General features: G+C 50.9%; 1 protein-coding gene across 1 annotated transcript in view; it reads left to right on the forward strand.

The window, feature by feature from the left end:
* ABAT (4-aminobutyrate aminotransferase) overlaps positions 1 to 21,325 on the forward strand; it is a 79,594-nt gene that overhangs the window by 24,880 nt on the left and 33,389 nt on the right. The window contains exon 2 of the mRNA XM_044234162.1: positions 21,102 to 21,214. Within this exon, the coding sequence (XP_044090097.1) occupies positions 21,145 to 21,214 (70 nt within the window). The 5' untranslated portion in view covers positions 21,102 to 21,144. The remainder of the gene's footprint in view (positions 1 to 21,101; positions 21,215 to 21,325) is intronic.

The following is a 21,325-nucleotide window of genomic DNA, read 5'->3' on the forward strand; positions in this document are numbered from 1 at the left end:
CGTTTCTCAGTAGAGCTTCTAGACCCTTTGGGTTAGGACTTTGCACACAGTAGGATATCGAGTTTTTTTTGTTTTGTTTTGTTTTGTTTTTTTAAGATGCACGTGTCATTCAGGCAAGTTTCCTTTCTTCCAAGCCCTCAGGTCTTTTATCTGTAAGATGGGAATAGTAAAAATCCATTCAGCAGACACTGAATGTGCCCGTCATGTGTGCCAGGCACTGGGCTAACTGCTGGGGACACCCTGCATCTCTGGGGTATAGGGAATGGCATGGAAGGTGCACATTCAGGGGATACACAAATGAATATACATGTGCAAACAGTGGTAAGTGGCAAGAAACAATACCACTCTAAGAAGTTACATTGGATGCTTTTATTTCCATGCAATTAAGAAAAAAGCTTCTCTGAGGAGGTAACATAGGAGGTTTGAAATCTGAGGCATGCCTGGAAGTTGACCGAGCAAAAGTGAGGGAAGCCATCCAGGCAGCAAGAATAGCCCATGCAGGGGCACCTAGGTGGCTCAGTGGGTTAAAGCCTCTGCCTTCGCCTCGGGTCATGATCCCGGGTCCTGGGATCAAGCCCCGCATCAGGTTCTCTGCTCAGCTCTGCCTACTTGTGATCTGTCTGTCAAATTAATTAAAAAAAAAAAAGAATAGCCCATGCAAAGGCCCTGAAGCCACAGACCTCTGTGCTTTCCAGGAATCAGAGGCAGGGATTGCTGGGCACATCTCAGAGGCCTCGTGAAAGCCTGGGAAGCAACGCTGAAACAAGAAGTGACAGGCTGAGGGACAAGCAGGAAGGTGCCCGTACTCGCGGTAGATGACCGTGGTGGTCTGAAGGAGGCAGTGGAAATGAGAGAGAAAAACAGATGAATCAGAGTCATATTTCAGACACAGATCAGAGTTCCCTTTCTTGCTGTTTTCTCTGTTTTCATCCTCCAGCTGATGACCAGGTAATCTTGTTTGTGTTCAAGGAGCCAGCACTGGAGTGTGGTTGGCTTCTCTGCCAGTTTGCAAGAGGCAAGGGTGAATCCTGCCTTTGTGAGGCAGCAGCCACACTATGGAACCAAAGAGCTGACTACACTCAGCCCGGAATCAGGGATGTTGGCAGCTTCAGAGCACGGATTTCTCGGCCTCTGGCCAGGATCATCCCAGAGCCAGCTGCAGTGGCAACACCCCCATCCCCATCCCCAGTGAGACACAGCCAGTTCTCCTATGTCACAGGGCAGAATTGGCCGTACCGGGAGGGGCAAACGAGCACCGGCCCGCCATCCCACATGCAATCCCACGAAGGAATGAAGCCAGCGCTGTGTCCGACAGGGGGCTGCTCTGAGGGGGCAGAGGCTGGACTTGACTTGTCTCTCTGATTCACATCGCATCGAGGCAAGAGGAGACACACCAGCAGGGCCATTCATTGTCTGGTTTATTATCAATTCTTAACATCCGATGCGTGTACAAAGTTCAGGGCAAGTTGCAGACTTTTTAGCTAATGCTTAAGTGATGTTAACTATTGATTAATCAGATTGTTTGAAATAAGTGCCACAAGTCAAGTCATCCTCTCAGAAGTTTAATTTTTACAGACCCGTGTGATTGGCGTGTTGTGATGGGATATTTGGCATCCGTTGGTGGCTATGTGAGAGGCCAGGATGAACTTCGGTTCAAACTCCAGCTCCTTGGGTAGGTGATTAGCTCTGTGATCTTGGACACGTTCCCTAAACTACCCGAGCTACATGTTTCTCCTCTGTTTCTCGTAAGAGCACCTGCTTTCCTGAGTCGTGAGAACAAGTGGACTCATGTATAGGAAATAATTAGCCAAGATGCAGTAGGACCAAAGATACCCAGTCCTCACTGACTGCTTTTCATATTGAGTATTGGCTGCAATGATGACTTGGGGATATATCAAGTTGAATAGAACGTATAACTAACGTTCATGTCATCTGTTCCCCCTTTTTTGGGAATATGGCCTCTAGAAAATACTAAATTCCTTCTCTGACTCCTATTCATGTTTCTTGTCGACAGCACCGATCTAAAGGCATGATTTAAGAAGCGGGAATGGTTAAGAAATGGGAGAAGCATGGACTTTACAGCCTGAAGGATTTAGGGGCCTGGAGCACCTGGGTGGCTCAGTTGGTTAAGTGTCTGACTTTGACTCAGGTCATGATCTCAGGGTCCTGGGATCAAGCCCCACATCGGGCTTCCTGCTCCCTGGGGAATCTGCTTATTCCTCTTCCTCTGCCTACCTACTCCCCAGCTCATGCACACATGCTCTCTCTCTCAAATGAATAAAATTGTATTTAAAAAAAAAAAAAGGAAAAAAGATTTAGGGGCTTATCTGGTTAGTACCAGAGCTCTCTGTGCTCCTAGGGAGCCCCTTAACCTCCATGCACTTTGGCTTTCTCATCTGCAAAGTGGGAGCGAAAATTCCTACCACCAAAGAGCTTTGAAGCTTACGTGAAACCGTGTATGTGAAGGGCTGAGCTGTGTCCTCAGCACAGGACAGGTGCCCAGACAGAAACATGTGCTGGGCTTAGCATTCCGAGATGGCTGAATGGGTCCTGAAGACGAATTCATGACTACCTCTCAGTGGTTCAGCAAGCTGACCTTGGCACTCTGTCTTCACCCCTGTTGCCACATTTGACCTTCAGAATGACCCCAGGAGGTGTAGTCAGCGCATCATAGAGCTGGAGAGACAGAGGCACAAGAGCCCTTTAGGGTCTGAGCAGGAACCGGAAACCAGGTGTTCGCCTGTGAACCTCGTGCTTTCCAAAACTTGCCATGTTTTCCAGAGGCAGGTTTCAGTCTCATGTCCCCTCTAGTCAGATGGTGTCCCCACATGTCCCCTAGACCAGAGAGAAGGCCAACACCTAATACAGCCCAGCAGCCTGTAGGGCAACGTTGCCTGGTAAAGCAGAGAAGTGCTGTGTGCTACTGAGGCAGACAGGAAGGGCAGGAAAGGCAGCCCCGCGCCTCTTGGTCTCCAGCCTGGTGGAAAGCAATTCTGTCATTTGTGAGAGGCAGTTCATGAAGCCATGCTCCCTGGACACACTGGCACCCACTTATGTCTCAAGCCAACCTGGTGCCCAAATGTAGAAGCTTCCGGGAACACCGGAGACCTCGCCCCATACATGCCTTATTGCAACGTGCTTTAACTTCATGGGTTGAACACTTTCTCTCGTCTGTGCATAAAGTGCTACCTCGTTCTTTTTATCAGCTGAATAGTATTCTATATTACAGGTGTGCCGGAATTTATTTAGCCAGTTGCCAGTGGTGGACATTTGGGTTGCTTTCCATTTCTATCAGTGAGGCAAATTCCTTCAAGTAGAATGATGCTGAGAGAAAAAGCAGTTAGTGCATTTAAAAATTCACAGATTTTGATGAAAAGGTTCTCCAAGGTTATGTGTGTAGATGTGTAGCCCCACCGGCCATGTATGAGGTGCTTGTTCCCCCCATACTGTCAATGTGGCCAGATAGTTTGCGATGGGAGGTCAGCATGGACAGAGCAGAGGGAGGTTGAGGTGGCCCCTGGGAGGCTGGGCAGCTGTCCAGTTAGGAAACTGGGTACCTGAACCAGGACAAGAGCGAGAGAGGAGAGGTGGAGGCTAGAGCCAGAGTGTGGTGCTGAGTGAAGGTAATAGGATAGAGGAGCCAACCATGGGTCTTGGTTTCTGACTTGGACAGATTGCATCTGTTTACTGAGATGCTGCACATAGGGAAGGGAACACGTGTGTGAGGAGAAAAACAATGATTTCAGTTGAGATCCTACTGAGCTCAATATATAGGACATCCTGTTGGCGGTATCTACTGGCCCAGGCAGAAAGACGTGGGGATGGTGGATCTCTGGTGGAAATGGCGAGTGTGCATGAGCTGTCCTGGGGATGCATGGGGGGATGGGTGGTGGGTGGGTGGGTGGGTGAGTGGGTGGGTGGGGTGGATGGATGGATGGACAGACGGACACACAGGTGGATGGGTGAATGGAGGAGAAGAGGAACGGGTGGGTGGGCAGATGGACGGAAGGATGGGTGGAGAGATGGATGGATGGATACATGGGCAGATGGATGACAGACAGAAATCCAGACTTCGTTCTGTTTAGATTGAACCATACGAAATTGCTGTCTTCGTTGTTCAAAAATGACAAGATACTTCATTTCACGCAGGCTAAAGTATTTGGTGGGGGGAAAGGCACATCACGATGTCTGCAATTGACTTGGAAATGCACCAGAAACAGAGAGGATTTGCGGGTGGCTAGCGGGGTGGACGGGTGGTAAAGCCCGGAACAGTGGGATGGTGAGGAGCCGGGGGTGGAGGCAGAATGCAGGTAATCGCAGTCAAATTCAGTGCCTCTGCACGTTGGAAACTAACACAGCAAATCCATGGAAAAATGTTGGCGATTTCATGTGGTTTCATTTAATATATATTCCTCTTTTGGCCAAGAGAGCCTTCTGGGTTCCCATCTGTGGCACCAACAGATCTGCCTCACAGGATCTCTTAGGCCTTCTCCTTCCCAGAGCTGGGGGCTGGGGGTCGGTGCACCTCCCTCCCGGAGTTAACATTGAATTGCCCTAATGAGCTGATTACTGCGCCAAGTTCGTTGGTATCTGGCTTGTAATAATTATAGATTTCCTCTGCGATTTGATCCCATTGGTTGCCACAGCAACGGCGTAATAGCTCCGCTGAAGTACTGTCACTGTGATTTAGAACCAACATGTCTCTTGCAGCCTCCCATCCGGGTGCCCCCACCCCCTTGCTGTCGTCATGGCAACTGATGAGCAGCATATGACCGAAAGCCCTGTGTCCCCCCTCCTCCCTCCTTCTCCCCTCCCCATCTCGCCATCAGCCGTCCCCACTTCCTCTCCTGGACCCCCGCTGGACAGGCATGGACCCCAGCTTGGGCTATGCTGGGGGGGACTAGAATATTCCAGGCCCCAAACCGCCCCCCACACACACACCCAGAGAGGTCACGTGGATTGTCAGAGCCGGAGCCTCCCCTCTGGCCCCCAGGGTCTTAGAGATGACTTGGCGTCCCTCAGAGCCCCTTCTTGTCTGGGGCCATGCCATAGGCGGGATCTGCTGGGCGGCTCTCACATTTAGAAATCCGAAGCCTTGGATCACTGCTTTGTACTCTAGGGGTCCCGAGCTTGTGAAAGAAAAATCTAGGAAGAGGGCCCTGGAAGGAGAAGGGGGCTGGGTTGCAGAGAGCCTATTTCAGAAGGTCCCGGGTCCGGTGGCGCATCCTTCCGGCCTCAGCTGAGCTGGGCTCAAAACATCTTTTTAAACAGCCCATGTTCTATTTTTCTCTGTGTGTTTATCTCCCCCCCCACCCCGGTCTCTGTCTGTCTTTGTTTCTGTGTGGATCTTTTCCTTTCTGCTTCTGCCGGAACCTCTTTGTGAAGCCACTTCTCAGCCTCTCACTCTCTTCTGTCCCTCTTCCTTCACCCCCTCTCCGTGCCTCTGCCTCTAGCACTTGCTGGGAACTGGCTGAGAGCATCCTTGGCCCAAACCTGCTTTGCTTCTGAGGCCCTTTTCCTCCCTCCCGTACCTGAGCCCATGGTTCGGGGACTGCCTGGAAGTCCGGACCATCCTCCCGAGGGGGAGCTGGTACCCGGAGGCACCTCTTAGGATGAACCCAGCCTTTCTCGTCCCTGGGACTCTGCAGAATGGCATAGAGGAGGCGTTTTAAGCAGGCGGGAGCTGGCCTTGCTTCAGGACCCTGACTACCAGCCACTGTGAGTGCAGACGTGTATGTGTGTGTGCTTGTGCGTGCGCACGCGCGATATGTATTTGCATATATCTACTGGTGTATGGAGGTGTGTCTCAACATGTGTCAGTGGCTGTTATCTGGGGTGCTGGGTGTGCAAGTGCGTGTGCCTATGTGTGTACCCATGCGCGTGTGTACAAATGTGCCTGCGTATGGCTTTTGGTCTGAAGGACACACAACTGTACCGGACAGATTTTTCAAGGACTCTCAGTGGAGGGAGCACAGTCGGATGAACCCTTTAAAGTGGGAACAGGGAGGAAGGGAGAAGAAAAAAAAAAATTTTTTTAAATCAAGTGGGAACAAAATAAGCAAAAATGCTATTAAAATGACAGATAAGAGATTCGCTTTGGCCTGTGGGCTTGCAGAAGCATTTCTGCACACATCTGCCTTCTGTCCCCAGGAAACGAAGTGAGGGTCACCTTGAAAAGGTATTTTTGCTCAAGCGCTAAAATGAATCTTTCCTTTCCATTCCGAGGGCTACAACAGCACACACGCACTTACGCCTGTCTCTTTGGAACTCAGGAATGGAAGGCTCTGGTCGGGGGGTGGGGGTCGCCATGAGGAGCACTTTGCTTCGTCCTCCAGGAGACCAGGGTTTGCAGTGAGAATTCGTGCCTGATAGCCAGGAGGGCCCATGCCAAGAGCAGGTAGGAGGGACCTTTGAATGGCGACTCCCCTCACATCTCACACTCCTGTGGTCAATTAGAAGTTCATTTTGAGTTTTGTTCTTTGTTTTTTTCACGGCAGCAGCCCGTGCCCTAAGAGGCAGTGAGAAGGAAGCAGGTTTAGAAAGCAAAATTTGCAGGGTGAGATGTGGGAGATGTGGGAATCAGGGTGACTTGGTGTTTTGTAGTTAGTGTGTGAGATCCGGTGGCCAGCCCCCCCTGGAAGGGACCCTGGGGAGACTTGGTGGCCGGGCCGCTCTGGGTGAATGCTGGCTGCAAGCTGGGGGAGCCCCGGCACCCTGGGGAAGGGGGCGGGGCCTCAGGAAGGCTGAAGGCACAGGGGGTACAGATCCTAGTCCCCCTGACACGGTTCCCTCACCTTCAGAGGACTGCTGCCCCTCAAATGTCCTCCAGGATGGCACTCTTGTCCCCTATACCATTCCCTCCGTCTGCATTGGCCTCACCTCCTTGGTCTGACACCTCCCAAAGCCCTCATCACCTTTAAACCTCTGTCCCTACCTCCAGGGAATCTTCAACTTCCACCCGAGTAAAGCTATACACCCTCCCCCATCTCCCCCCAATACCTTGTACCCCTGGCATTATGTACCCTGTAGACCTTTTGCCATGTGCCCATGATCTATAGTCCGTTTTACAAGGACCTGAAGAAAAATATTAAGACGAAATGTACTCAGAGCCTCTGACCTGGAATCTCACAGTGCCCGTGCCATAAAAACCAAATGGGTGAGATGAGATTCCAGGTTAAGAGAGACCAAGGAGCCAAGTGAGCCGACCACGCGCGTTCCTGCTGTGCTGCCGGAAACACAAAGAACAGCTATGAAAGACATTTCACGGACAAGTGGTTGAACTTGAACATGGGCTTTCGGGCAATAGCACGGTGTCCATGAGAAATTACCTGAGCGTGATGTCATTGTGTCTCAGATCATTTGTGCTCGGGGTGTACGGAATGCGCGAGTTCTGTTGTTTGGTTTGTTTTGCTGACAGAGAGGAGTAGTAACTGCTTAGAGGATTGTTAGGAAGATTGAAGCTGCTGTATCTTACGTAAACAGCTTAGTGCAGGGCTTGGCCCAGAGTAGGCGATCGGTTGTTTGTCGTTGCTGTTGCTGGTTTCGCTTGCTAGTGCTGTGCGGACACCAGGGATGGGTGCGGATGCGTGGAAGGGGTCTTTCTCTTCTGCACCCAGGACCGGCCCCTTGGGCTTATGACCCGCGCTCACCATGGCCCCTCCCCATGCTTGGTTTAATGCTGTACTGTGACCATCTTGAAATTCTTAATCATTTCTCTACCTGGAACTTCAAATATTCGTTTTTGCACCGGGTCCCATAAATCGCCTCTCCAGTCCTGTCTGCACAGCCACCAGGAGCAGCTCTTGGACTAAACTCCCTGTCACCGCAGCATAGCTCAGACTGGCCCAGCCAGGCACGTCCATGGCTTCAGGCCCACCCCTGCCCCGACACCATGTGTCGGCCTGCCACGTCCAGCACGGTGGCCACTCCCCGAGTGTGACAGTCAGGCACCCAAGATGAGGCCCATCCAGACAGAGATGTGCATGGGTTCAGAATTTATACTGGGTTTTGAAGACGTCACACACACACAAAAAGGGAGGGTGTAAAATACCTAATAATAATCATATTGATTACATGTTGAGATTATTTTATTTTTAGGCATGTAGGATTAATAAGATTGTTAGATTTTGGGGCACCTGGGTGGCTCAGTGGGTTAAACCTCTGCCTTCGGCTCAGGTCATGATCTCAGGGTCCTGGGATCGAGCCCCGCATCAGGCTCTCTGTTCTGCAGGGAACCAGCTTCCTCCTCTCCCTCTCTCTGCCAGCCTCTCTGCCTACTTGTGATCTCTGTCTGTCAAATAAATAAATAAAAATCTTTAAAAAAAAAAAAAAAGAAAAGGATTGTTAGATTTCACCAGTTTTGACCTTTTTTTTTTTTTTTTTTAAGATTTTATGTTTAAGTAATCTCTTAAGTAATCTCTTAAGTAACCCAACATGGGACTCTAACCCACAATCCTGAGATCAAGAGTTGCTTTCTTCACCAATTGAGCCAGCCAGGTGCCCCTGATTTTACTTTTTTAGCGCGGCCACTAGAAGTAGAAAATGACTCACGGGGTCGCATTTGAGGCTTGCGATATCTTTCTGTTGGACAGCACTGCCTTCTACCAGATTACCGGCTACTCTTTCATGACTGTAAACCAAACCAGCCACCAGACGACAGACCAGTGGTTCAATTTCCAGGGTTTTTTTTAAAAACCAGACTCCAGCCCTGATGCTCTAGCTTAGATCCATGTCTCCCCCGCAAAATCCATCAGGCACGTCTCTCTGGTGGGGTCATTGCTGCTGCCAATCTTTTTTCCTCTTCCCTTCCTTCTTAAAATGACCCAAGACACTGATTTTTATACCCAACGAGTTTATTGCATGGCCTGAATGTATTTGCAGGGCAGCACAGTGGGCAGGAAGAACACTGAACTTGAAAGAACTAACTCAGGGATTAAAATCCCAGATTACTGGCCCTTCTTTGTCGGGTGAACCTGGGCCCTTTGCTTAACTTCTCTGTACAGGAGGCAGAGTGGCGCCAACCACAGAGTCTTGCAGACCTGGATTTGAAGCCTGGTGCTGTGGCTTCCGAGCTGTGTAACACAGAGCAGGCCCCTGACCTTAAACACATGGATTCACTGAGCCTCCGGCATCCACACCAGTAAAAAAAAAAAAAAAAATGCAGCCTTTCTGCATTTTCTCTGTTTTATGTTTCTTTCCCCACCTTGATGTAGCCCCTCAGAGTGGTCAGGAAAGGATGTAGACAAGGAGTGTTTATAAATTCTCTCATGGCTCTTTGGTGCTATGAGCTGGGTGTTCACACGCTTGAAAAGCTATCCTGAGAGCCAGCTGTGTGTGGGGGGGGGGTGGTCTCAGTCCTGAGCAGGTGGATGGATCCCCAGTCATCTTGCCCCCTCCTCACCCCCCTTGCCATAGTGACCAAGAACACAGGCTGTCTCCCTGGGACCCCACGGTCGGAGTACTGAGCTCTGTGGAGTGCCATGCATTTGTAGAGCCTTTCCTGGGCAACGTGGGGCTGCCGAGCTGAATCATTCCCCTGGTATCAAGTGACACTGTTGGTCCTCATCACAGTGTGAAGGTATTTACTGTCTGTTCCTTCCACTGGAACAGAAGGCAGAGACTGCTGCCTGATTCTTGTTCCCACCCGAAGCCCGTCCTTTGGGTTTAGTATTGTGTCTCCAGGCTGTGGGTGCTCAGGAAATGCCTGACAGTGAACCCAAGAGTGAATGAATGAGTGAATTTCCCCGAGTAAAGGGAGAGACGGAGATGATCACATTATAGGTGAACTGGAAAAGAATGTGCGTAACATACACATGGTAGACACCAGCAGTTGTTTGAACAAGACGGTGGGTACAGCCAGGTTCACCCTGAGTATGTGAACATTTTCATTCAAAGATGAAGTTAGGGGCGCCTGGGTGGCTTGGTGGGTTAAAGCCTGTGCCTTCGGCTCAGGTCGTGATCCCAGGGTCCTGGGATCGAGCCCCACATCGGGCTCTCTGCTCAGCAGGGAGCCTGCTTCCTCCTCTCTCTGCCTGCTTCTCTGCCTACTTGTGATCTCTGTCAAATAAATAAATAAGATTTTTTTTTTTAAAAATGAAGTTAGGTTGCTGGAGAAATATGGATGAATGGCATCTCACCCTGAAATGGTGAATCAGGAAGGCTTCCTGGTAGAGGTGACCAGAGGGGCACTATAAGAGAGCACCCAGGAATTAAGGGGATATAAACAGGAGGCAGGGGCAGGAAAGACGCTGCAACAGACATTAGCATGTGGGTGGTGGATGACCAGGAAGGAGCAGAGTGTGAGGGAGTCGCTGTCAGCAGGACAGGGAGGGGTGACCGTGTACCCGGCCAAGCAACTAAGCTTAATTCTGGGGGCACCAGGATCCAAGGAATATTAAAATAGGAGACGGACTGGGTAGCTGCGTTACGTAGCTGGTCCGCTTCAACCCGATCCCCCAATCCTTCTCTTTTCCCCTGGAGGATGACCAGGGTTCCTATACATCTCAAGGAGTATCATTTTAGAGATTCACTTTTTTACTTAGCAAGTTTGTTTTCCCCTAACGTTATCAGAAAGTCATAAAATGGGCACCTGGGTGGCTCAGTCCGTTGAGCATCCGACTCTTGATTTGATCTCAGGTCATGATCTCAAGATCATGGGGTCAAGCCCCTTGTCGGACTCAGTGCTCAGTGGGGAGTCTGCTTGGGATTCTCCCTCTCCCTCAGACCCTCCACCAGCTCACGTGCTCTCTCTCTCTCCCTCTCTCTCTCAAATAAATAAATAAAGTCATAAAACAGAGGCAGTTCTCTTAAAGGAATGGGAGGTGGAGAGGCCTCCTGATGGAAGTCAGAGCACGGGGGATGCTGGGACACCTGGGTGACTTTCCCTGCGACGGAGGGTGCCAGCGCCCAGGATATGTTCCCATCACAGTTTCATCCACCCCGGATGTTTGGCTCCGTGCAGACAAAACAGAGAGAAAGCAGTTGTTTTTGTTTGCTTGTTTTTGGACAAAAGTGACACATTTCTGGCCTCGAAAGCCGATAAGTCTTCTTCCCCAGGCTTAAATCCGAGCTCTCTCTTTGGTGCCACATTTTTGTCCTCCTGAGATCCCACTCCTTTTGCTAAATAAGCTAAACAAAGTGCCGTCAGCTGCACAGCTCAGGGCTCCTGCCATCTGCCCTTGGTTGTCCCCAGAGGATGACTCCTGGCACTCCCTAAGGGAACAGATTATGTGTTTTTTGTTTTTTGCTTTTTTTTTTTTTTAGAAGAACAAGCTACCGGACAGGGAGGTAGGACTGGGCATGAGGACTTTTGAAGTCTCCCATTTGGAAAGCCTGCCTGTTTGGCCATGGTCATGGGACCGACGGCCGCTGTGGTCACATCCAGAGCAAGGGCTGAGGCTGCCCATGTGTGATTAGAATAGTCTTTACGAAGGTGGTGAATCAGGGTGCTTTCTCATGACTACAACCTTGGACCCGCCCTCCACGAGCTCACCTGCACCAAAATGTTTAAAGAATTAGCCAGAAAAATGTGGAAACAAGAAACGGTGGATAAACTCTTTTTCACAGATTAATGTTTAAAGTACTCAGCAAGATTTATCCATTACCTGGAGCTGTCCTAAATACTGAGCTCTAAAGATACCAGTTCTTTTTCTGAAAGGACCTTCCAATCCAAGGGGCTCCTTGTAGAATGGAGGCCTCTGTGCCCTGGAAGGGACAGCAGGGACAAGTGTTGGGGCCAGGGGAAAGTCCAGGTGTGGCCTGAGGTTGGAATTGTTAGTTAGGGCCGTTGTAGGCCCCTTCCAATGAAACTATGGCCAAAAGATGAGCGTCTTTGGGAAGGCTACAGTGACAACTCTTGGTTTGAAGTTCTTTGTTCCTATAAAAATTGTCTGTATCGGCCTGAGTTGTCCGATGAGATTTCTGGGTAAGGACTTAAGCCATCATCCTGGTAAAGGGGCCAGGTCTCAGGCTTCAAGCTGACACGGCCCTGGTTCTCACTCAGCTCCAGTGTCTTCAGCTGCATGACCTTGCACAAGTGACAACACCTCTCTGAGCCTCTCCCCTTCCCGAAAAATGGGAAGAGTACCATTTGCCAGTGTACCAGAGTACCAGTGTTGCCAGGAATAGGCAACATTGTGTGTTGAGGATTGACATGGTAGGGACTGGTTTATTGAGTTGTAGCAGATCCCTTCATGCACATAGAAATGAACAATCTTTTGAAATATTGAAAAGTGAGGATATATCGCTCACTGTCAATAGGAACATGATCAGGGACATCTGGTAACTCTAATAAGCAACAGTATTTCCAAGTCACCCGCCCTGCAGAACCTGGAGGGAGGAAATGGGGGTCCTTTGTTAGCTGCTATGGTATTTGCAGTCCTTAAAATGATTTGTTTTCTCTGAAAGGGAAATGTATCTCCTCCAGTCACCTACTTGCTGTTGGCCCTCCCACCGGAACGTAAGTTCCCTGAGAGCAAGGTGGGACATGTCCTCATTTGACATGGCATCTGGGGGGCTTAGCCCTGGTGCTCCCTACGCACCTGTGGAACCAAGCAGATTTTAAAGGCCGGACCTTTCCTTCTGCAGCTTTAACCCAGGGTAGCTTCTTCTGCACTGGCACAAGCATCCTTCCCAACCAGATTCTATTCCTTTAATCCTTCCCCCTGGCAGGATCAGAAATACAAAAGTAACTCATCCATCGCAGACGCTTCTTTCCACATACGTGCTACCCGCAGAACAAAGGCTGTCTTTCCCTTGTCTGTTGTCTCTCCCCTTTACCCTGTTCACAGGCTGGGGGCCACCTGCCTCCTAGCACCAAAGTGCTCATGCCCCGTGGGTCGCTTTTGTTCTTCCCATTTCACAGATGGGGAATGTGCGGCCCCGGTGAGTTGCGCTCCGGGTCCAGGGTCATCAAACTGGCATATGGCTCCTCTGGACCCCATTTCTGACTCACGTGACTTTCTTAGCTGCCTCTCTGCCTTTTGTAGGAGTCCACAGTTGCCTGTTTCCAAGAACAGTATTGCCCTCCCCTTGTACAAGTCACCGATGATTGCATGATGCTGCAAGAGACAGGGCATAGGACGTCAGGCATGCAGGGAGGGAGAGCTGGGGCCTGGGCTGCGGAGACAGTCAGGGGAGGCTGCAGGAGCCGGCGCTGGAGGAGGGAAGCCAGGTCGGAGATGAAGCGTTCTGTCCCTGCACCATCCATCACAGCCCGGTGAATGGGGCCCTGTTAGCCATCTGCACAGGCCCAGGGCTCCGGCTTTGTTGGTTGCCATGACGACCCTTGGCCCTGACAACAGGGGCGCACTTGGCTGTGTGTGTCATTGTGTCCCATCCAGTCTGCAGAAAAGCCAACAGACAGCCTGGGCTGCGGCTCGGGAAAGGAATGTCCCGTGCCTCTGCCAGTACTTTTGTCTCGGCCCTGGGAGCAGATAGGAGAATGAGAGACAGAGCAAATTTGGGGGCCCCAGAGAGGCCTGGGGGTCCATTTCTAGCCAGTGACTCCTGCAGAGATTTTGTGTTCCTTGGGGCCTGCGAGGCCGCATAGTGGAAAGGTGAGCCAGACACATCTTCAGGACATTTGTGGAGTGCATCCGATTTATTCCATAATTGTTTGCCATCAGGCACTGCTCTGGGGCTGGGGACACAGCAGGGACCCAAGTCTCACGTCTCAGTTCACACTCTCTAGCCTATGAATTAGGTTCAGTAGGTATTATCCCTATTTCACAGATGAGGAAAATGGGGCACAGAGAGGCTGCTTAGCATACCCAAGGTCACACAGCAAATAGAGGAGTCTGGTGTCGCATTCAGCACCCCGCACGCTACCTTTCCAAATGGCCCCATGGTCTTCTTTCTTCCTGTATTTTTGGGGTGTTTAACTCTCAAAGTCAGAAACCCTCCATTTCCAGAGAGACGGGGATCCTGCAGACCTGAGTCAAGGGCAGGGTCTAGCATCCACCTCTGAAGACAGTAGTTTTCAGGAAGCCTACTCTCGGGGTCTTCATGTCACACCCCTGAGACTGGTTTAGTTGTGCTGGTGGAGCCCTTCCTAGGTCTCCTGCTCCTGGAGATTGTCACAGGCAGCCAAGGCTGAAAACCGCTGACTCTGAGCTGGGAGACCCTGGAGCAAACGCCCAACCTTAGGAGGCTGCCGTCCTGCAGATGGCTGCAATTACATATGCAGGTGCATGGTGTGTAGTAAGTGAGCGTGAACAGGAGCCAATACTTTGATGAGTTTTCTTCTTCCAACAGAGCTTTTTTTTTTTTTTTTTTTTTTGGGCCTTTTCCCCCATTGATTTAAACACCGCACTGGCCTCTCCCCATCCCATCCCGCCCTAGGAATGCACAAGGCAGATAAGAGGGAGCAAAGAGAAGTAATTAGCATTTTAATTAAAGGAAAGGGGCCAGGGGAGTGGTGGGTGGGCCTGGAGGGCTCCGGGTCTGGTTGGACCAGGGTTTGCGACTTGTTTTGACTGAGATGCACAGTAAGAAGCCATGTTTCTGGCAAGTACCCTGCCTGCCTCAAACAAAAAATTACCCTTGCCCGCCGTGCGCTTGGATAATTCCTGTTCTGCTTCGTTTATGGGTTGATTTAAATTTCCCTTTCTGTTCTGGTCACATCAAGGAAGGATATCCCTGTGTGATGCTAGGCTACCTTTGACCCCAGACTGATAAGCCTCTAGATGCGCAGATTACACAGGGCGTGTGGGACGGAGCCGAGACACGGATGCTCACGCTGCCTGTAGGGCGAGAGAAGGGGGTCAGGAGAAATGCAGTGGGGTTCTCCGCATCCTGGCTGATTGGTTCTCGGGGTCGGAAGGGGCCATGGAAACTATGTGATCCAACACGTGGGGAAACTGAGGCCAGGAGAGGCAGATGTCTTTGGTTCCTAAGCCAAGCAAGGGCTGTGGTGGACAGTCATGTACACAATGATTCCAGACTTGGGCAGAGGAGAATATTATTATTAAATTGTTGTTTTAGCACAAATTTCAGACCCGCGCACTAATTTTCACATGAGTCCTCCAATAGACCTTTCCAAAGGCAGGTGTTGCTGTGCCTGCTTCACAGCTCAGACGTGTTCAGTTCACTCACTGCAAACTGACCTGGGAACTGCACTGAGCTCTGGGTACTGCAGAGAACAAGAAAAGCCTGATCCCCTCTGTCCTGGGTTTTGCATTTTTCTAAGTGTGATTGGAGTGGTTCAGACAGGAAGAGTGATGTGAGATGAATTATCCTTAAAAAGGTTGGGGACGCAGTAGAAAATGATGAAAGGAGAGTAAGAGAGGAAGCCAAGAGCGCACCGAGGGTATCGGAGCCCCAGTCCCGGTGAGATGATATAGCTCGTGCCAGCACGGTTTAGGGACCCCTAAACAAGGGGGACCCCTGGGCACCCATCTCCCTGCTGTCACTGGCAGGGGAGAAAGGGAGCCTTCCTGGTGACTGCGTTGCATCTGAGAGGCTCCAGAGCTTGTCCCCAGGGAGAGACTGCCTTCCTTTAGGCCCCTTTCCTCCATGACCCCAGACACCTCCATGGACCTCAAACACAGAGCTCTAGAACCAAGCGCCACATCATCCGCGGAGAACACAAAAGGGAGGGACAAGTCAGAGATAAAGGAAACTCAAATGTCTGAAGAGCCTGTGATCTGCCAGGCTGTTCACATCAGTGGTGCCTAATTTCCAGCATGACCAATGAGAGAGACCTCACTCTCCCCACCCCATAAAAAGGACCCTGAGGCTCAGAGCATTTTGGTAAGTTTTGCTCTTTTAGGCAGTGATGTAAGACAGTGAGCTTTAGAGCTAGCCCAGGCTCAGCACAGATACCTGTAGTGTCCGTTACAGCACCCATCGCAGACATCACTAATCTATCACAGCTCTGATTAATCTCAATCTTGGCCACGGGTTCATCACCAGCACCCACACACAGTGCCTGGCATACGGCAGGTCGCAGCGGTATCTGCTAAGGGGATGACTGAAGCAAGCAGGGTACATGACGGCTGTAGCTAGCAGGCACTCAGACGCAGGCCCGCGTGACCGCACACCCTTGTCTTGTCTCCTATCTGTAAAAGGGGAGGGCTAGCTCCATAATTCTCTTGTTGACTTTCATGTTTTTATTGCGGTCAAATTCACATAAAACAAGATTACCCATTAACCACTGTAAGTGAACAACTCAGTGCCTTTGGCACATTCACAAAGAGGCAGATGTCGCCACCAGCTCCAGAACTTTCCCATCATCCCCAACAGAAACCCCATACTCACTAGATAGTCCCCCCCACTGGCCCTTCTCCCCAGTTCTGGCAACCACTCACCTACTTTATGTCTCTTTGGTTGTACCTGTTCTAGACATGCTGTACGAATGGAAGCCGGCAGTGGCCACTCGTGTCTGGATTCTTGCCCTGAGCGTCATGTTTTTGTGGCTCCTCCACTTTGTAGCATCTGTCAGCACGTCATTCCTTATTGTGCTGGAGAAGGACTCCGTGGTGTGGACAGACCCTGTGCAGTTTACCTGTTTGGCCATTGACATGTACTTGGGTGGCTCCCATCTTTGGTATTGTGAATGGTGTTGGTATGAATGTGTTGTACATGTATCTGTCTGAAAAGTTCCTATTTTGCAATCTCTGGGGTGTACACTTAGGAGTGGAATTGCTGGGGCAGCTGGGGGGCTCAGTCTGTTGAGCATCTGACTCTTGGTCTCAGCTCAGGTCTTGATCTCACAGTTGTGAGTTCAAACCCCTCATTGCGCTCTGCACTGGGCATGGAGCCTACTTCAACAACAACAAGAAAAGGAGTGGAATTGCTGGGCATTGTGGTATCCTGCGTTTAACTTTTCAAAGAACCCGTAAGTCTTAAAGGCTAGGGATTTAGAAGCTGGTCCCTGGCTCCTTCCTCCCTTTCAACCCTCACCTTAGTAGGTGCCCTCCGACATGCCTCAGGAGCCCCCCGCCTTAGCCCACAGTGACCCCAATATCTCAGGACATGCGGCTTGTTCCGTGCACCCCTCTCTTGGACCTGGCTGAGCAGGACCCTTTGGAATAAGACTGAAGAACTGGGCTCCCTCCCCCAACATTGAGGGCGTGTCTAGCCAACCCTGTGCCCCATCTTCCCTTCCACCTTCCCTTCCCTCTGTAATTTCATGTCCTGGTAACCCTCGCTATGCACCCGACTCTTGCCCATTCTGTAACTCATCTCCCCTGAGCATCTGCTGAAGCCCGCACCCCCCCTTTCCCCTGTGGCTTCTGAAAAGCTGCTCCCTTTTGAAGGTGCAGCTCAGGTGACACGTCACTGACACCGTAACCCCCGCCGGAATGAACCTCTCTCTGCCCTCCCACAGCACCTTACGTATTTGTACCAGCAAAAGTCACGATTTCATCCTGTCTCACGCAGAATTACCTGTTGACAGTGAAATGGAAAATTTTTATATACATATCTTGCCAGGTTATTTTGAGGATTTATTGACATGAAGAGGAAAGCAGCCCTAGTGCATTAAACTCTCCCATTCTCTCCCCTCGTTCGTCTGCCGCTAAATTATGAGCTTCAGAAGGAGAGGAGCATTTTACCCATCTCGATACCCACATAAAGCAGTGCCTTGCCTGTAACAGGCACCTAATTAATTTTTGTTGATTGAATTAGTGGGCTAGATAAAGTAAGCACATGACATCAACTCTTCTGATTGTTGGAGACATATTGTGCTAAGAATTCACGTCTGATAGAGATCAGGTTTTGTTATAAGGTCAATTTCAACTGCAGGCCTCCGAAATGTCACCGCCATATATTTCCCATTGTGACATTTTGTAATTGAAAGCGTGCAGGTGTGACTCTCACGTTCACGGAGCATTCAAATGTTAATGTGCGCATTCTCGGAGATTCTCTCGCATTTTCAAACACGTGCTTAATGGAAATTAAATTGTGTGGAGTCTTAAGTGCTCCCGTTTGACACAAATGGTTTTAAATGAGAGACGGCAGCCACTGGTTCTGCATAGTCACCATGCTGCTAAATGAACAGGCTTGCTTTGCATTGGATATGCTGCTGGAATAGATTAAAAAACAAAAAACAAAAAACAAAAAACAAAAAACCCATTGAGTTATCGAGGAAAGAGTACGGTTTCTCAGTTAATTTATGGTGACACGTTCCAGACCCATGCTCTCCTCAATAACATTTCCTCTGGTAAAAAGCAACAAAGTTTCCTTTCTGAACTGGATCATTTGTATCCATCAAGCCCCGGCATCTAATAAGATGACGAGGAGGTGTTTTGTTATTTACTGAGTTAATCGATATTGTCATGAGGAAAAGCAAGGACAGTCCCAGGCATTCCTATAACCAAGGTCGAATAAATCACCCATCCGAAACTCCATGTCCTCACCTCCAACACAGGAGACACCCTCCCAGCTGGATGGCTGGGCCCATTGAGGGGGATAAAGCGCCCTTCTGAACCCGTACCCCACTCCCTCACACTGCAGTCACTGCCTCCCAGAGCACCCACCCGGAGAGACTGTGTCCTTAGCCATGTGGCACCTGCAGGGCTGAGAAGGAGAGCCCCAGGCAGGCTCTCCCAGTGCACACACCCAAGATGCAGAGCTCAGTCTGTCTCTAACCGCGCTATTAGCTGGACTCCGGAACCTGACACTCCTGGCCCTCCGCCATGGCACCGGCTCACCCCCAGGGATACGGGGACTCGGGGACTCTTGGCCCCAACAGCATCAGCAGTGAGGGGGGCACTCGTGGCCAAGCTGGGCTGCAGGCTGGGGCCAGGAAGCATCCGTGTCCGGGACCTCCGTCCTCTTTTGCAGCCACTTCTCTGTTACACACTGTTCTGCCCTGAAACACCCTGTCTGCGTGCCGGCTCCTCTCCCAGGGTAGGAGGTGGTGGACCCCACAGCTCCCAGGACTCTGGCCTATCCCCGTCCAGTCAGCTGTGGTCGGGGGGTGACACAGCATGGACAGGGCTGCCGGGTCTGCACCCCTGTGGACAGAGGGGGAAGTTTCTAAGAGCGGGAAGGCATGGTGTCTGAATGGACACCCCAAAGCTCCCTCCTGCACCCGCTCCCCGGGGCGCACCTCAGTGGCCTCATCTCTGAAGAGTGGACAGTGATGTAGCCATTCATCTCTTGGGGTTTGGGGGTAAAACAGGCAGGTGTTTGCAGCACCTCTAGGTGCTCAGGTCATGTTCGTGCCTGGAGAGCAAGCACTGCACCTGATGGTCCCTGTACTCTGCATCCAGTGCTCATGGGGGAGGGAGGGGCGCATAGTAGGTGCACCATGAGAATTCATGGAATGAGTGAGTCCTTAAAGCAGTGCCAGCATCGCCCTCCTTTGCTCAGTCTCTGCTTATAATAATACAGCCCCACGTCCCATTAGCTCTGGGCACACTGGGGTGGGAGCACTGCCACCTCTTCGTCCTGAGCTTGGCACCAGACACCCGCCTGTGTCCTCACTCAGGCTACTAAGCCCGCACACCACCTCGAGCTGGTTCTTCCTCCGTGCTTTGTTACAGAGTGAAGAGAGGGACATCTATGAAGTGTCAGGACTCAGCGACTCTGGGGTCAGACGGATCTGTTTTCAGATCCACCATTAACCTCTCTGTGCCTCTGTGTCCTCATCTGTAAAGAGGGGAGCACAAAGCATTGTTGTGGGCATTTATAGCAATAATGAGTATTCATAGTGCCCTATGCAAAGAGCTTAGCACAGCGTGCAGAAAGGACGTGGGAAACAGGGTCCACAAGTTGTGAGATGTGAATGGCTCCATCATTGTTCTGAGATACAACACGATACAATTGAAAATACACACTCCAGATAACAAAGCGGGGATTTAGCAAGAAGACCCACAAACCAAAAGATGCAGTGGGATCACACTTCAGTGGTGGCCTGGGGAGGGACTGAGGGGAGGTGATAGAAGAAAACAGACAGGGTGGGGGTGTCACTTTGCCCACAAAGCAATGGGCAACTGGCAGGTCTAGCCAGGGAGGGCAGGATTGGGAGGGGTCAGAGGGAATCCGCATACGGGTGGCACGGGAGCTGAGAACCCTCACTCCTGGGTTTCAGAGCAAAGTTCCACATCCAGGGAACCCCCTCCATCTCCAGCAAACTCAAGAAGGTTGGTCACATCGCTGGAAGCATGCACTTCCCAAAACAGGCCGCCAGAAACTGCACGGGGTCCTCGGATTCCCAGACAGTGCTGGGGACCAGTGTCCTGTGTGGGGATAGGGCAGGGGTGTCCCAGCCTCCTGTGTCGTGCAGCCACTGCATCGGCTCGGAACCCTCCTCCATCTGAGCCCTCCCGTGTCCCTAATCGGGCTGGCTTTTCCCGGGTGGGTGACACACCAAGCTTGTCAGCTCACCTACGGAGGGATCTCAAGCCAGCTCTGTCCCCTTGCTCTGATTTTTCATCTAGAAAATGTGCACAGTGATCCTGCCTGGGGTGTGGTCCAGGTCAAATGAAAACACTTTTATTGGGGTGCCTGGGTGGCTCAGTGGGCTAAAGGCTCTGCCTTTGGCTCAGGTCATGATCTCAGGGTCCTGGGATCGAGCCCCGCATTGGGCTCTCTGCTCAGTAGGGAGCCTGCTCAGAGAAAGCCTCTCTCTCTCTCTGCCTGCCTCTCTGCCTACTTGTGATCTCTGTCAAATAAATTAAAAATTAAAAATAAATAATTTTTTTTAAAAAGAAAGAAAAAAAACACTTTTATTGAAGAACTCTCCACAGTTAATATGGGTCTCGAGCCCACAACCCAGAGAGCAAGGGTCACATGCTCCTTCGACTGAGCCAGCCAGGCACCCCAGCCCTTGTCTTTAAAAGTGTACATTCAGGGCGCCTGGGTGGCTCAGTGGGTTGGGCTGCTGCCTTCGGCTCGGGTCATGATCTCGGGGTCCTGGGATCAAGTCCCGCGTCGGGCTCTTTGCTCGGCGGGGAGCCTGCTTCCTCCTCTCTCTCTCTCTGCCTGCCTCTCTGCCTACTTGTGATGTCTCTCTGTCAAATAAATAAATAAATTTTTAAGAAAATCTTTAAAAGTGTACATTCAGTATGAAAGCAAAGGATGTGATGCCAGAAGAACCTTCTCCATGACGTAGGAAATGACTGGCCTGATTGTGCATCTCTGGTTTCTTGCAGGTGGAAGCGTGTGAAGGGGCCTCTGTTCCTGGAGAATAGGATCATGGCCTTCATGTTGCTCAGCCGGCGGCTGGCCTGCACCTTCCAGCACAACTACCACCTGCTCCCACCCAGTAAGCCATGGGGGGTCTGGGCAAGAACTGGTCCTGATGACTGGGGATTCTTGGGCTGGGAGAGCCCCTGGGGGTTAAGGGGCTGGCCAGCCAGTACTTCTGGGGCTGTCT

The sequence above is a fragment of the Neovison vison genome, chromosome 14 (assembly GCF_020171115.1).
Source record: "Neovison vison isolate M4711 chromosome 14, ASM_NN_V1, whole genome shotgun sequence".
In the NCBI taxonomy this organism is placed as follows: domain Eukaryota; kingdom Metazoa; phylum Chordata; class Mammalia; order Carnivora; family Mustelidae; genus Neogale; species Neogale vison.